This window comes from Brassica oleracea, chromosome C5, assembly GCF_000695525.1.
Source record: "Brassica oleracea var. oleracea cultivar TO1000 chromosome C5, BOL, whole genome shotgun sequence".
Taxonomy (NCBI): domain Eukaryota; kingdom Viridiplantae; phylum Streptophyta; class Magnoliopsida; order Brassicales; family Brassicaceae; genus Brassica; species Brassica oleracea.
Window position 1 is genome coordinate 11,696,230 of NC_027752.1, and position 14,788 is coordinate 11,711,017.

General features: G+C 30.7%; 2 protein-coding genes across 2 annotated transcripts; one reads left to right on the forward strand and one right to left on the reverse strand.

The window, feature by feature from the left end:
• The first annotated feature begins 445 nt into the window (after positions 1 to 445).
• On the forward strand, positions 446 to 3,140 carry LOC106343179 (transcription factor TGA3). Its single transcript, XM_013782326.1, has 9 exons — positions 446 to 689; positions 977 to 1,177; positions 1,260 to 1,346; positions 1,428 to 1,487; positions 1,561 to 1,638; positions 1,706 to 1,769; positions 2,046 to 2,317; positions 2,394 to 2,627; positions 2,707 to 3,140. The coding sequence occupies exons 1-9, from the start codon at positions 684 to 686 to the stop codon at positions 2,857 to 2,859; spliced, it is 1,155 nt and encodes a 384-aa protein (XP_013637780.1). The 5' UTR covers positions 446 to 683; the 3' UTR covers positions 2,860 to 3,140.
• An 8,419-nt stretch (positions 3,141 to 11,559) lies between these two features.
• LOC106293824 lies at positions 11,560 to 14,235 on the reverse strand. The gene is made up of 2 exons (XM_013729464.1): positions 14,055 to 14,235; positions 11,560 to 12,690 (listed from the first exon to the last, which is right to left on the reverse strand). Exon 2 carries the CDS (start codon positions 12,467 to 12,469, stop codon positions 11,630 to 11,632), a length of 840 nt encoding a protein of 279 aa, XP_013584918.1. The 5' UTR covers positions 12,470 to 12,690; positions 14,055 to 14,235; the 3' UTR covers positions 11,560 to 11,629.
• Between the last annotated feature and the right edge of the window lie 553 nt (positions 14,236 to 14,788).

The window sequence follows — 14,788 nt, forward strand, 5'->3', positions numbered from 1 at the left end:
GTGTTCCATAAAACGCGACCTAATTTATAAGAAAAGTTATTCAATTTTGGAATTAAAATAACAATAAAATTTGGACTAAAGGACTTTCCGACAAATCTAATCAATACTATTAAAAATATAAATTTATTAAATATGATTTTTTTCAGTGTAAATCACATGTCATTATTGAGCAGTTTTGTTTTCTCTCTTCAAATGCAAGCAGGAAACGAACATAATAATGTCTAATTGGATTCAGATTCTATATGTTATATATTATTTTAAAGACGAATAATTTTAACAAAAAAAATGTGGAATATTCTCTGGAGAAGTGACGTGTCGGTCGACTATGAAGAATCCAGCTCATCACCAGTGAGAGGGACGTCATCTCACGCGCATTTTAGACACACAAGCGCACGTTAAATTTCGACTTTTCTTCTGTCACTCGATTTGTTTTTTCACACGGTGGAGAGCTTTTGTCGTACATCGCTCGTTTACTTCAACTTGCTTATTATTTTACGCTCGTAGGACTAATCAAACCAAAGAGATAAATATAAATAAAAAAAAGGGAAATAAATAAAAATATCTTCTTCTCCTTTCATTGATGTGTACGCTTCACCTCTAAGCTTCGTCTCTTTGGAATATACCCACAATGCGTTTCAACTAGAGATTCACTCTTCGTATCTCGTCTTCGTGATGAATTGTCGATGGAGGTTTGGTTTGTTTACAATTATTGCTTACAGTTTCCTTCTTTCTTTTTTTTTGGTCAAAGTTTGTAACTTTCTGACTTTGTGGCTATCTTTGCTCAAAGGCTCAATCTTGAGGAGTTTGGTCTTTTATTATTGTTATAAAAGTTTCAACCTTTAATAGCTAAAAACTAATATTTGATGCAGAACTTGTACTGTTTATGGTTGTGTTAGTCAATCATCTGTTTGTGCCTTTGAGAGAAGTTTCTTTAAGGTTGAGTTTGTAATTTATTGTTTTTTTTTTTTTTTTACAGATGATGAGCTCATCTTCTTCTTCTACTACACAAGCTATATCATTGAGAGAGATGGGGATGTATGAACCGTTCCAACAGTTGTCTGGTTGGGAAAATGCTTTCAACACTATAGGTAGTAGTAATCAGAACAACAACAACAATCCGAGTTCTTCCACAGTTCCTGAGGTGGATGCTAGAGCAGACGCAGATGATAACAATAAGGTTCAGATTATATTCCTTTTTTTACTCCCAAATTCATGTTTACTTGATTGTTAAAACTAGTGGTTACTTAAATTACACGCAGGCGAACTATACTTCTTTGTATAATAACTCTGTTGAAGCAGAACCTTCTAGTAACAATGATCAGGACGATGACCAAATCAATGATAAGGTACACACAACAAGAGTTTTAGCATTTCGATAAGGGAATGATAAAGAACTAGAGGGTTGTTTGCTCACTCTTCATGCACAGATGAAACGGAGATTGGCTCAGAACCGAGAGGCTGCTCGCAAAAGCCGTTTGAGAAAGAAGGTAAGAACATGTCCTTTTTGGTAATAAAGAGAGATAAAAAGGCTTATAAAAGAGTTATGTATATTGCCTTTAGGCACATGTCCAGCAGTTAGAAGAAAGCAGGTTAAAGTTATCACAGCTCGAGCAGGAACTTGCAAGAGCTAGGCAGCAGGTGAGCTCAAACTTCCTTTTTATAAGGTTTTGTGTTTCATATCAACGACTAAGCGACTTTGTTACAGGGATTATGTGTACGCAATTCATCAGATTCTAGTTATCTTGGACCAGCTGGGACCATGAACACAGGTTGGTGTTTGATATCACTACTCCCTCCGTTTCATTTTAAATGTCGTGTTGTAGACTTTAAAATTTGTTTCATGTATGGTTTTATATTTTCAAAGAATATGTTTTATAGCTTTTTTCTATTTTTATCCTTCATTTTTTAGCTCATTAACTAATAAAATAATCAAAACAATGTATTAAAGAGGGGGTACAGTAGAAATTTAAATGATTTTCTTAATATATGGGAAAAAAAACTATATTAGCATTTGCTTCATGACTCTAATGAAACTATTTTAAAAGGAATTGCTGCATTTGAGATGGAATACACACACTGGCTAGAAGAACAGAACAAGAGAGTGAGTGAGATTAGAACAGCGCTCCAAGCGCATATCAGCGACATTGAGCTCAAAATGCTCGTCGACATTTGCTTAAACCACTACGCGAATCTCTTCCGCATGAAAGCTGATGCTGCAAAGGCTGATGTCTTCTTCTTGATATCCGGGATGTGGCGAACTTCAACCGAACGTTTCTTCCAGTGGATTGGAGGTTTCCGCCCTTCCGAGCTCTTAAATGTAAACCTCTTTTACACGTTACAGTTTCTTCACTCGTTAGAACACAGTTCTAAGTGTTCACTATTGTTTGTTTCAGGTTGTGATGCCGTACATTGAGCCTTTAACCGATCAGCAGCTCTTGGAGGTGAGAAACTTACAACAGTCGTCTCAGCAGGCAGAGGAAGCTCTTTCTCAAGGCTTGGATAAACTTCAGCAGGGGTTGGTTGAAAACATTGCAGTTGACATAAGAGTTGTTGAGTCTGTGAGTCACGGAGCTCAAATGGCTTCAGCTATGGAGAATCTTCAGGCATTGGAGGGTTTTGTGAACCAGGTAACACACGTACCCATGTTTCTTCATGTCTGCTCAGTGTTTTGATATTGGCTCAACCGAAACCTCTGTATTGTAACAGGCGGATCATCTGAGAAAGCAGACACTGCAGCAAATGAGTAAGATCTTGACGACAAGGCAGGCTGCTCGAGGGTTGCTCGCTTTAGGAGAGTACTTCCACAGGCTCCGTGCGCTGAGCTCTCTTTGGGCAGCTCGTCCACGGGAACGCACTTAAACAAGTTTTAGGAGTCAAAACAAAGAGAAGAGAAGCACAAGGAAGACGAGTCAAACCTCCAATGATGTTAGCTAGGGACTTGTTTATCTATCTGTGAGTGCAAGTGTCTGGAGATGTAGTAGAGTGATTGATTCTCCATTAGAGCATCATCTTACTCATTGATGTTTTTGGTTTTGCTTAAATGAATTCGTTAGTGAAATGAATAAAGGTGTAAATTTGGGTGGAAAACATTTCAAGATGTTAATATTTGTATTTAATGTAAACCTCAAGTCTGCTACGAATTTTTACCTTTTATATGTCACAGTCTTCAGTTCACTCTTCAGAACACATCTCAAAAAAAGCTTTAAAAGTTTGTCATAATGTTGTGATGGGAAACCTACAACAATGGTCTCAGCATGCAGAGTATGATATCTCTCTCTCAAAGGGATAGATAAAATATAAGGTGTTGGATGAAAGGTTAGCAACTGATATATAACAGTTGTTGAGTCCAAGACCACTTTAAAACATACCAAAATGCATATTGTTCCATATCATGATGACAAGAGAAAGGAAATGAAGAGGGAAACATACTCCATGATTTTGACAGTTTATGACCCAATTAAGGTCTCATGACATGTTTGACAAACACAAACTCCGAAAATCTCCTTTTTTTGGGCAAGAAACAAGTTCATTAACCTCTCCCCAGAAGAAGCTATATTCCCTCTGTTTCATTAAAATAAAAGTTTTAGAAAACAAATTTGTTTCATAAAGATAGTTTTTTTATATTTCCTATACAAAAATTACAAATTTCAATAAAATTAATTGAATTTATTGAAAAATTATTGGTTAAAAAACATTGGAATTTGATCATTTTTAAAAACAATGCATGATTAATGTGTTTTTTTAATATGTGTGAAAACACCAAAACATCTATTTTTAAGAAACGGAGGGAGTAAATTGTAAGAGGGTTATTACTTGTGTTCTCCATTTTCTTTTCTCATCATTCGGCATTTTGTGTATTCTCATAGTCTTTTCCAACTGGTCAGATTTTGAGATTTAGATGACCATAAATATTTTAGATCAATTTTAACAATTTTTTTGATAATTTAATACTTTGAATCGAATGTTTAATACGTAGAGTCATTCTTAACAAGTTCACAAAAAGATGATCAGATTAAGAAAAGATTCAAGATAATGAAAGGGAAAAAAAAAGAAAAAATACTAACAAAAGAGGCATAGGAACCAGTGCAAGTAAGAACCAAATTAACAGCTCCTTCGCTTCTATACGACCAACTGCATGCATTGGTTCCAAACCAATCTCCGTATCTGAATCAAAAGACAACACAGGAAAACAAAACTCTTCTTTACAAATTACAATACTGTTTTACGTAAATTCAAATAATTGGCGCATGCAAATTCAAATAAAAACAAACTACATACCTTTAATTATGAGAACAAAGACGCAAATTTTCAATAAAAGCATAAAAGAAATTCTATAACTTCAAATATAGAGTTTTTTGCTCTAAAAAAAAAAACTTCAAAACTTCAAATTTAGAGTTTTAAGAAGTGAAACTTCAAATAAAACTCTAAATTTGAAGTTTCATCTTTGTATTTGCATCTTGGTCCTTATAATTAATTATACATCACATTTATGGTTCTTAAGTATTTTCTCATCAATAATTTTAATCTTTAAAACTTTTGTATACTTTAAATATTTCAAATTTATTTCTATAAATTAAATTTTACATATAGAAGTTTTTTAAAAAATAAAAATAAGATTTATAATATTTTAAAAGTAGAATTAGACAACAAGAATATTACAAAAGAAACTTAATAAATTTTTTTAGAAGATATATACATGAGGACATAATTATTACACAAATTTAAATATTACATCAACATTAATAGTCTAGTAAATTTTCTTCAGAACTCTTAAAATATTTTCCAAACAAATTTTGTATAACCGAAAATAGAGCATTTTAAAATAATTTTATGTAATAATGTGGTATTTTTCTTGTTGTTTAATATTTAATTATGTATTTTTATTTATAATTTTATATTTTAGTGTAATATTTTATTAATTAATATTACTATAATATTTTATATATGTGCTATTTATCTACAAAAGTTTTATGGATTTATATTAATTATGACAAATATAAGGAGTATAGTGTAAATTATAAATAATTTTGAAGTTAAATTTGAAGTTTTGCTTTTGGAAAAGAACACCTTGAAACTTCAAATATAGAGTTTGCAAAATTCTATAATAGAGAGTCTTTTTGGAGATGCTCTAAGAATAATCTATATGAGGGAGTAATCACGAATGATCTCGATTAGTGTTGAGTATAACACCAACAGTAATTAGAATTTGTTTATAATTCTACGGATTTCTTTCTTTGCTCCAACATGTACTTATGTACTTTTAAGTTCTAATTTAAGTTTGTAACAATTTGAATGTGATTTTGTTATGACAATCAATTAGGGGTTTTAGGTATGTGAAAATTTAACAATGTGAAGGAGTTAATTAATCGAATTTCCAGGAAAGTTGAATTTTATTGTTATTTGATGAGAGGATTATGGAGTGAAGAAGACCGGTTAAAGAGAGAAAACCGGGGATGAAAAGAAGACAAGAGACCAGTTGGTGGGAAAGACCAATGATGAGGAACTGAATAAAAGACAGAACAGAAGACTGTGTCTTAAACATCAGTTTTCTTCTTCATCGGGAAACTCTTTATCTTTCTAACTTAGCTGTACTTGCATTTTTCTCCGTACCTTTTATTCTCCCTCATTGGCTTCTCTTTTCGATAATTTAAAAAATTACAGTACATTTATTTACTATATAGATATGTACTCTTATTTCAGTTATTCGTAAAGAAAATAAAAAAAATATGTACTCTTGTTTCTTTCTAAAAAAAAAAAAATGATTGATGACTACGTAAAGTATTGGCCATCACATGGATAACCATGCAAACTAAACTAATGTATACCTATCTATACGAAGTATATGTTATGCATGACAACATCGTTCAACTTAATGATGTTAAGTAGTTAACATTACAAGTTTAATTTCATTCATCCAAAAAATGATGTGGATGTCAGAGACCACTTAAATTTCTCGTTTTATCAATTAAGATATGATGTACCTGACAGTAATTTAATTAAAATTAGATTTTGACCCGTGTTTTAAAAGCGTAATTAATTTTTTAACAAAATATAGTTTACAAAATAATATGTTTTATAAAATTTTGGTAAGTAGTGTTTTAACATTTTTATTTAGTGTATTTGAAAACTATATAATTATATTATTTTATTTATATTAAATATGAAAGTTATATATGATATTATTTAATTTTGTTTTTTTAATTATTTGTTTTGTTTTTTAATTATTTGTTTTGTTTTGTTATTAACTTTTAATATAATTTCTATAATTCATTTGATTAATTGTGTGATATATACTTATTTGATCAATTTTTTTATTATAAAACTTATTTGATGTCAATTCACTGATTCTAACATTTTTTGTTGTTTAACATAAATTAATTAAATTAATGAATTATATTATTTATATTTTATAAACAAAAATTTCATTCATTTAAATTTAGTAAAACTTTCATATTAGATTCTTATTCTTAGATTATTTTTATTCTTAAAAGTATATAACTAATAATTATATATGCGAGATTATGTTTGGTTTAAGTTGGCATCAAATATGTTTTTAAACAAATAAAATGTGAAAGTTAATAAATTAACGTCAGTTTTATAATTAAAAATTTATCAAATAAGTATATATCACACAATTAATCAAATGAATTATAGAAATTATATTAAAAGTTAATAACAAAACAAAACAAATAATTAAAAAACAAAACAAATAATTAAAAAAACAAAATTAAATAATATCATATATAACTTTCATATTTAATATAAATAAAATAATATAATTATATAGTTTTCAAATACACTAAATAAAAATGTTAAAACACTACTTACCAAAATTTTATAAAACATATTATTTTGTAAACTATATTTTGTTAAAAAATTAATTACGCTTTTAAAACAAAATATTTTGATAAGCGAAAAATTAAAATCATGTAATTATAAACAGTTTTAAGTGATATAAATTAAGATATAATAAAATTGAATCATTTTCAACATAGATGAGTGAAAGTAGTGAATCATGATATTCTTTGGTCTAGGGTTTGACAACATATGTTGTAGTATTGTATGTATTCTTACGGTTAGATTTTGGAAAGCTTAAATTTTTTTTGAAAAATTAAATTTTTATCTACATGTGATTATTTTTGTGTATAGTAAACACTTTTAAGTTTGAGGCCCATATTGGGTAAGGATAGAAGCAAAGAGCAAAGATTTTGGATTTCTAGATTCATTTTGTACATAACTATTCTTTTCCATGATGATCAATAAATTTAACATTTCATCAAAAAAAAAACACTTTTTAAGTGTAATTTGATTTTATGAAGTGTTTAGTTAGTTAATGTAGTTTAGGGGTTATGTTTAGGGTCTAGACGACTAACATGTAAGTCGTCTGGGAAGTCTTCTAACTCCCGCTAAAAATATTTTAGTTTTCCGCTAAAAATATTGAAGTCTTCTGGGCGACTTACAAGTAAGTCGTCTAGTAAGTCTTCTTATCGAAAATATTTAACCTTATTGAAATTTTTATCTCTATATATAAAAAAAAACATTTACACATTCTCTCTCCTCCTCTCAAATGGCTGCAACAAAAATTGTATGTTCATCATTCTAAAACTTTCCAACCTCTCTCTAATCCTTTTGAACTTATAAACACCAAAATTTATATCAATTTATTGTTTTTGTCTCATGTCTTTCTCACTAGTTTATCTTGTTTTGCAGGTTTTTCATTACATGGTTATCATCTTCCACTCATTTAAAGGTAGATTTAATAATTTTAGATATGTATTTTTGTGTGTTCTATAAAGGTAGATCTATCTAATATTCCTCTCATTTTCTCTGTTTTTAAGCCATTTGAACGTTTTTGGAGATGCAAGTTTTTCAGATCTGGATTTGGATATGGAGGTTTTTCAGATCTGGAAGACTTCTGGGCTAGAAGACTTCCAAACGACTTCTAGGAAGTCTTCCTGGCGACTTCCAGGAAGTCTTCCAGACGACTTCCAGGAAGTCTTCCAGACGACTTCCAGGAAGTCTTCTGAGGGAGTCTTCTCCCATGTCTCCCTTTCATAATAGATCTGAGCGTTTTGGTAAATTCTTATGTTGATTTTTCTTCATTTGGTAACCTCCTGTTGCATAAAATTTATATTTTTTTCCCAAACTGAAACTTTTCAAACCCACTCAAATATTTTTGACTTGAAATACTAAACTTTATATGAATTTTTATTTTTGTCTCATGTCTTTCTCACTAATCTATCTTTTTGTTGCATGTTTTAATCAGATGGTTCTCATCTTCCACTTGGATGTGTATTTTGTGTGTTCTATAAAAGTATTTATATCTAATTTTCCACTCATTTTATCTGTTTTAAGTCATTTAAACGTTTTTTGATATGATATACAGATTTTACAGATCTGGATTTGATATACATGTTTTTCAGATCTGGATCAGACTTTGGAAGACTTATGGGAAGTCTTCCAGACGACTTCCAGGAAGTCTTCTGACGGGGTCTTCTTCTATATCAAGTGGTGTCTAAGCTTGTCTTTGTAGAGGAATGATCTATAATAGTTCTGTTTGTGGTCTGTTTTGTGATTTGCATGTGTACTCCTTTAGTTGTGACTTTTTTTTTGTAAATTTGAAGAGATATTAATGAAAAAGTTTGGTAAATATGTTCATTTTCCACGACATTATCTTGCCAAAAGTACTTGACATAATTGAAGTCATTGATACAACTTCAATAGCAAAACACAATAACACAAAAAATTAATCAAATTTATTACAACTAAGGGACAAGAATTCTCAAGAAAACTTAGTCAAATTCACAAAAGATAAACCATTACATAAGTTCAAAGCTAGAACACTTTCATTAGATACATAAGTAAAAATATATATCTTATGATCTGAGAAGACACATTAAACCATGTTACTTGATATTCTTGAAGTTACTTAACACTTTTGAAAATTAAATAAATATATCTTAAAGTTACTTAACAAATTTACAAAAACTAATGTAGAAGACTTTCACGGAAGTCTTCTCAATTAGCTAGAAACTTTACTAAGCTTAAATGTTGGTAACCTTATAAATATCACCAATTAAATTATAAATTTCATTCAGTAACCCTAATATTGACTAATATAAATGAATTAACAAAAAAAAATTAAAAAGTCTTTATAGTTTTAGATAAAATGAAAGTTTATTAAACATTGACGCAGACGACTTCCACAGAGGTCGTCTGGTAGACTTCTAGGAAGTCGTCCATTTAGGTTAGTTTTGCAATTGATTTTTAACATAGACGACTTACATGGAAGTCGTCCATCCTTGTTTGTTAAAAAAAAATTTGAGACGACTTCCATGTAAGTCGTCCAGGAAAAGTCAAATTTCTGACACAATCCGGTCAAATGCAAAACTAACTCATTTTCCCTAGACGACTTACATGGAAGTCGTCCAGTAGAAAATTAAAAAATCAATATTTTATTATACCTAGACGACTTCCATGTAAGTCGTCTCAGGTTAGTTTTGCAATTGAAAAATAAAGCAAAAAAAATTATTTTTTTCTAGACGACTTAGACCGAAGTCGTCCGTCCGAAGACTTACATGGAAGTCGTCCTAGATAAGCAAAGTTTGACCAGAATCTCGGAATAAAATCATGGACGACTTTCGTGGAAGTCGTCTGATGGACGACTTCCGTGTAAGTCGTTTAGACAAACATATTTTTTTGTTTTATTTTTCAATTGCAAAACTAACCTGAGATGATTTACATGGAAGTCGTCTAGGTATAACAAAATATTGATTTTTTAATTTTCTACTGGACGACTTACATGTAAGTCGTCTAGGAAAAGTCAAATTTCTCACACAATCCGGTCAAATGCAAAACTAACCCGTTTACCTTAGACGACTTACATGGAAGTCGTCTCGATTTTTTTTTAACAAACAAAAATAGACGACTTCCATGTAAGTCGTCTAGAAAAACACATTTGAAAGTCAATTGCAAAATTAACCTCTGCATTGACCAGAAGACTTCTATGTAAGTCGTCTACAGCCAAACTTATATGTAAGTTGTCTGGACGAACATATCTGAAAAAAAAACTAATTTCATAGTTTCAACCATGAGATAAGTTGTTTAGCACACAAAAATATTTTCCAAGCACCCAAAATCTCAAACAAAAGTTACCCACCAAGAATCGTAAGCTTCAATGGTTCTATGAACCATAAAATTTTTAGAATCAAAATCTTGGGTTTTTTTTTGGATGAATATGGAGAGAAAGTAAAGAGATGTTGTTTTTGGTGCATAAGAATTGAGAAAGAAATAGTGTAAATCGATTTTTAGGTGCATTAATAGCTTCAAATTGGTTGTTCATTGTGGTTGGTGTATTGATGGCAATGACAATATTGTGAATACTTGAAGAAGATAAGGGTGATAGAGTAAAATATACATTTTCAAAAAAAAAAAGTGATGGTATTTTCGTGAATAATCTGAACTTTGGGGGTGAAATGGGCAAGTCAAAGTTCTAAAAAAAATATGGGTTAGTTTTGTGTTTGACTTCAAGTTTTGAGTCATATTTGCAAAAAGCCCATCAATCAAACCAATTACATAAATTTTATTAAAAATTCATAAAAAACAGATTAAAATAATTAAAAAATAAAATTGCATAATATTTTTATATAACTTTCATATTTAATATAAATAAAATTAATTTAATTATATGTTTTCAAATACACTAAAATATAAAACACTAATCAAAAATGTTAAAATATATTGATTTTGTAAATTAGATTTTTGTTAAAAATATTATTACGCTTTTAAAACGTTGGTTAAAATCTAATTTTAGTTAAATTATGGTAAGGTCCGTCATGTTTTAATTGATGAAATGAGTTTTAAACGGTCTCTGACATAAACATCAATTTTTGGATGAATGAAACTAAACTCGTGATGTTAACCACATAACATCATTAAGTTGATGGATGTTGTCATTCATAACATATATTTCATATAATTAAGTATACGTTAGTTTAGTTTGCATGGTTAGTCACGTGATAGACAATACTTAATGTAGCCAGCAATGGTTTTTTTTTTCTCAAAATGGCATCGTGTGTACGAACGCAGATTTTTTTTTGAAGTGATAGATAGATTCTGGAGATCGCTACATTTGAAGCAATATATAAGCAAAGTCAAAATCAATTTTCTCCAAAAAAAATGAAAACAATATTAGCTGTTTGCACCATATGGTATATCGAATATTTGCTGTAATGTTTCTCTTCCCTTTTTTTGCATTTCTATCTTTCGAATATTATCCTTAATATCCTCTAAAAGGAGATTACGATTCGAATTTGAAATATTTTCTCTTACAAGTGTATCTCTTTCTCGTAGTATTCACCCGGCCAGATAAACTCAAACTTACAAAACAAACATCACTCACGTGCCGACAAAACTATTAACCCACTAAAAAGATGTTTAAATAACCTACAAAATCCTCAAAGAAGATAGATTACACTCTGAAACAGATTAATTATCTTATGAGAAAACCCTCTCACATTCATACTCTAATCTAAGCCGGTTACTCTAATCTAAGCCGGTTGTTTCTTTAAACTCTCTGCGACAGTAATATTTGTTTTCCGCAAAAAAAAAACTAATTAACAATAATTAATCAACTAAGGACTGGTCGGATCTCTTGAGCTCTTATACCAACAAAACATGACTTCAAACACTTTCCTCTTGGCGATCCTCCTCCTCCTCCAACCATCCCTCCGCTCTCCACCGCCGTCTCGTCCACCACCGCCGATAATGTAGCTTTCCTATATTCTTCTTCACTACCACCATGCACATTGTCCTTAACATCATCATAATTACGGACAACACCATCCTCACCATCACGGATAGTAATAATAACATTCTTATCAACATTATCCGCCAGATCATCCAAATCATCTCTCACCTCGTGATGATAATCAGCATCATCACCATCACACTCGTGATCATGCTCATCAACATCATCAGGTGGGTAATGAGATGGCTCTTGGGGAAGTTCGAAAACGTCGTCGTCAAGAGGAACAAGGTGGAGAGTGAGACGACCATTGGATCTATGCGCACGGAAATACTCGTGATGACGAACCTTCTCTTCTCTAAGGATAAGCCTCCCGTCGCTCGTCACCACACGCTTCAGAACCCACGGCATGTGCGGGAGAAGATTCTCCGTCTGAGCAAGCAGCGGTATCGGCGGAGGAATCTCACGCGCCGCCGCAGCTCTAGCTTCTCTTTCCTCCCTCCTCCTTCCTCCATAACGAAACCGGTTCAAAGGCTTCTGTGGGGAGACAACGTCGTTTTCTTCATCGGCGGAAAGGACGTCGAAGCAGCTCTCTGTCCCGATGTAGTCTCCGACGGCGGATGAAGAAGATGACGTGCGTGAAAGCATGTATGACGTAAATAAAGGTGAGGTTAGATGGGAATTGATGGAAAGAGACTGATCAGATGAAGAAGTGGAAGCCATGTATGAGGATGAGTTGGAGGAGGAAGAAATAAAATAAATAAAATACAAAACCTAAACAAAATGATTTTTTGGTGGGTTTTGTTTTTATTTTATTTAATGGGATGCTAGAGTTGCATGGAGAGGTTTTAAATAGGAAGACAGCTATGTGAAGGTTGTGACATCATCGAAGGGATGGTCTCTGAGATATTATTGAGAATCTGTGACATTCAATGTTTTTTTTCCTGTCAATGGAAAAAATAATGAAATGTATATATATTAGACCCAAATAAAACTGTTCTCCAGCGAATATGTCATCATCACCAAATTATAAACCATAAAGCTTCTGGAGGTTTCTTAGAAATTCTATATATCCATCCACACCTTTTTTCTATCCAATGAATCAACTTCTTCGGTTAACAAATGAGTAAATGTCCAAATATACGACATATTGATTATATAGTCTATTTTGAAACTTTTTTTATAAACAATTTATAAGAAAAACTGATAATTTCTTCAAAATAGCATAATTAATATATGCCACTATATATCACTCAAAGAATAGAATTCATCTATACTTTATTTATTTAAATGTAAACTATGTTTTAGAAACAATTTAGCTTGCCAAAGTTCTCTTTGTACTTATAATATTTTTTTCTAAATTGAAGTTTTAAGAATTTTCTACATTCTTCAAATCTATAATCATACATTTGTAGCTTGCTAAAGGACTAAAATTCCAACAAATTTTCTATTGAAATTAAAAAAAAATCCTTTATCCAATATTTTATAAGATCACAAAAATGATGCAGCAATTAAGATATTTTTTTACCAAAAAATAACAAGTATAACTACATAAAGTTAAGCTATAACTATTAATGATAGAATGTGTTTACCAAGTTATTTTGGCAAATCAAATTGAAATATCAGAATAAGTTTATAACAAACACAAACTTTTTTTAAGAAAATGAAGTAATTTAAACAAGTGGAAATATATGATCAATAGTAAGAACTAATAGTTATGATCTTCAAGACGTCAATTGACAAAAAAATTGTTTTAAAATACCAATAAACGGTAAAAATGAACGAGAAGCTAAAACAGCCAAAATCTGTTGCCAAAGTTTTATAAACGTAATAATAAAAACAGAAAAGCTACACGTTTATAATTTTGAGTTAAATAAAAAATCATAACCACATTGGTCAAATCGAACAAACTTTTCCCATAATTTTTTAAAAAGGTTTTTGCGACTATCTTTCCCAATTTTTGCAAAAAAAAAAACTATCTTTCCCAAGATTCAAAGTTTCAAACAACAATCTAAACCCATGTTCAAGAAATGAAGAAAAAAACTCACGAAGGTTCCTATGTTGTTTATAGGAATTAACGTTTCTAAAATACAAACGAATCATTGAGATTGACATTAAAAAAAAGAGATTGATATAAAAAATCTTACCAAACGAACCCTAACAGTTTTCAAACGAATCGTCGTATATCATCAATCAAATGAAATAATGATCAAACATGAAACAGACTGAAAGTGAAGATTAAAATGAAAAAAAAACATGACTAAGGAGATACAATAATTTTAAAGAAATAAATCGAGTAATTAATTACCTCTATCCATGCATAAGCAAAGGAGTTTTCTTATCTGAGGTTGAAGGATGAACGTACGCGAACTTTTGTTCTCTTATACACGGACCCAAAACGAAACAGACGAGAATTTAATTCGTCGAAACGGAATCTCGATAAGATATATACTATCAATTTTAATTTTAATCTTTTGGGATTAAGGAAAGATAATCAAGAAATAATAATTGGAATTAAAAAATAAAGGAAAGAAATTAATGCTTAACGTTAGGAGAAGTCGGAGGAATTAAGATTAGGATGTATAACCAAGTCGGCCGTGCCTCTCTCGCCTGCTGTAAATCCTTATTTCCTTATTTTCGGGGTTATGGATATATATATATATAAGACCTTTAACTATTTTAATTTTTACAGCATGTCCGTGGTAACAAAATTTTATAATTTTATCTTTCATAGTTTCTCATCCAAAGGATATAGCCGCAATGACAGAAATTCAAAAATAAATTACAAAATGGGTTAAGATTATAATTTTTGGAGAGGAATCCAATTAAAATTGCAATTATGTAAAAGCTTATTTGAAGGATGATTTAAACTTAATTATTTGTCTATCTATATAAACTAGAGGCATTGCCTCCGCGCAAGCGCGGAGTCGTAGATAAATTTCTTGTTATATTTCAATATTTGTTAGGGTTATTGTAGTTGTGAATTTTGCGTTTTGGGTTGATCATTATTTTTCAAGTTTTTTTTATTGTTATAGTGTTAGA

Bases quoted from the DNA above. Each gene is read 5' to 3' on its own strand.
- LOC106343179 (XM_013782326.1), top strand. The intron at 1,178-1,259 runs GTTCAGATTATA...AATTACACGCAG, and splicing joins ACGCAGATGATAACAATAAG to GCGAACTATACTTCTTTGTA. The intron at 2,318-2,393 runs GTAAACCTCTTT...TGTTTGTTTCAG, and splicing joins GCCCTTCCGAGCTCTTAAAT to GTTGTGATGCCGTACATTGA.
- LOC106293824 (XM_013729464.1), bottom strand. From the start codon at position 12,469: ATGGCTTCCACTTCTTCATCTGATCAGTCTCTTTCCATCAATTCCCAT.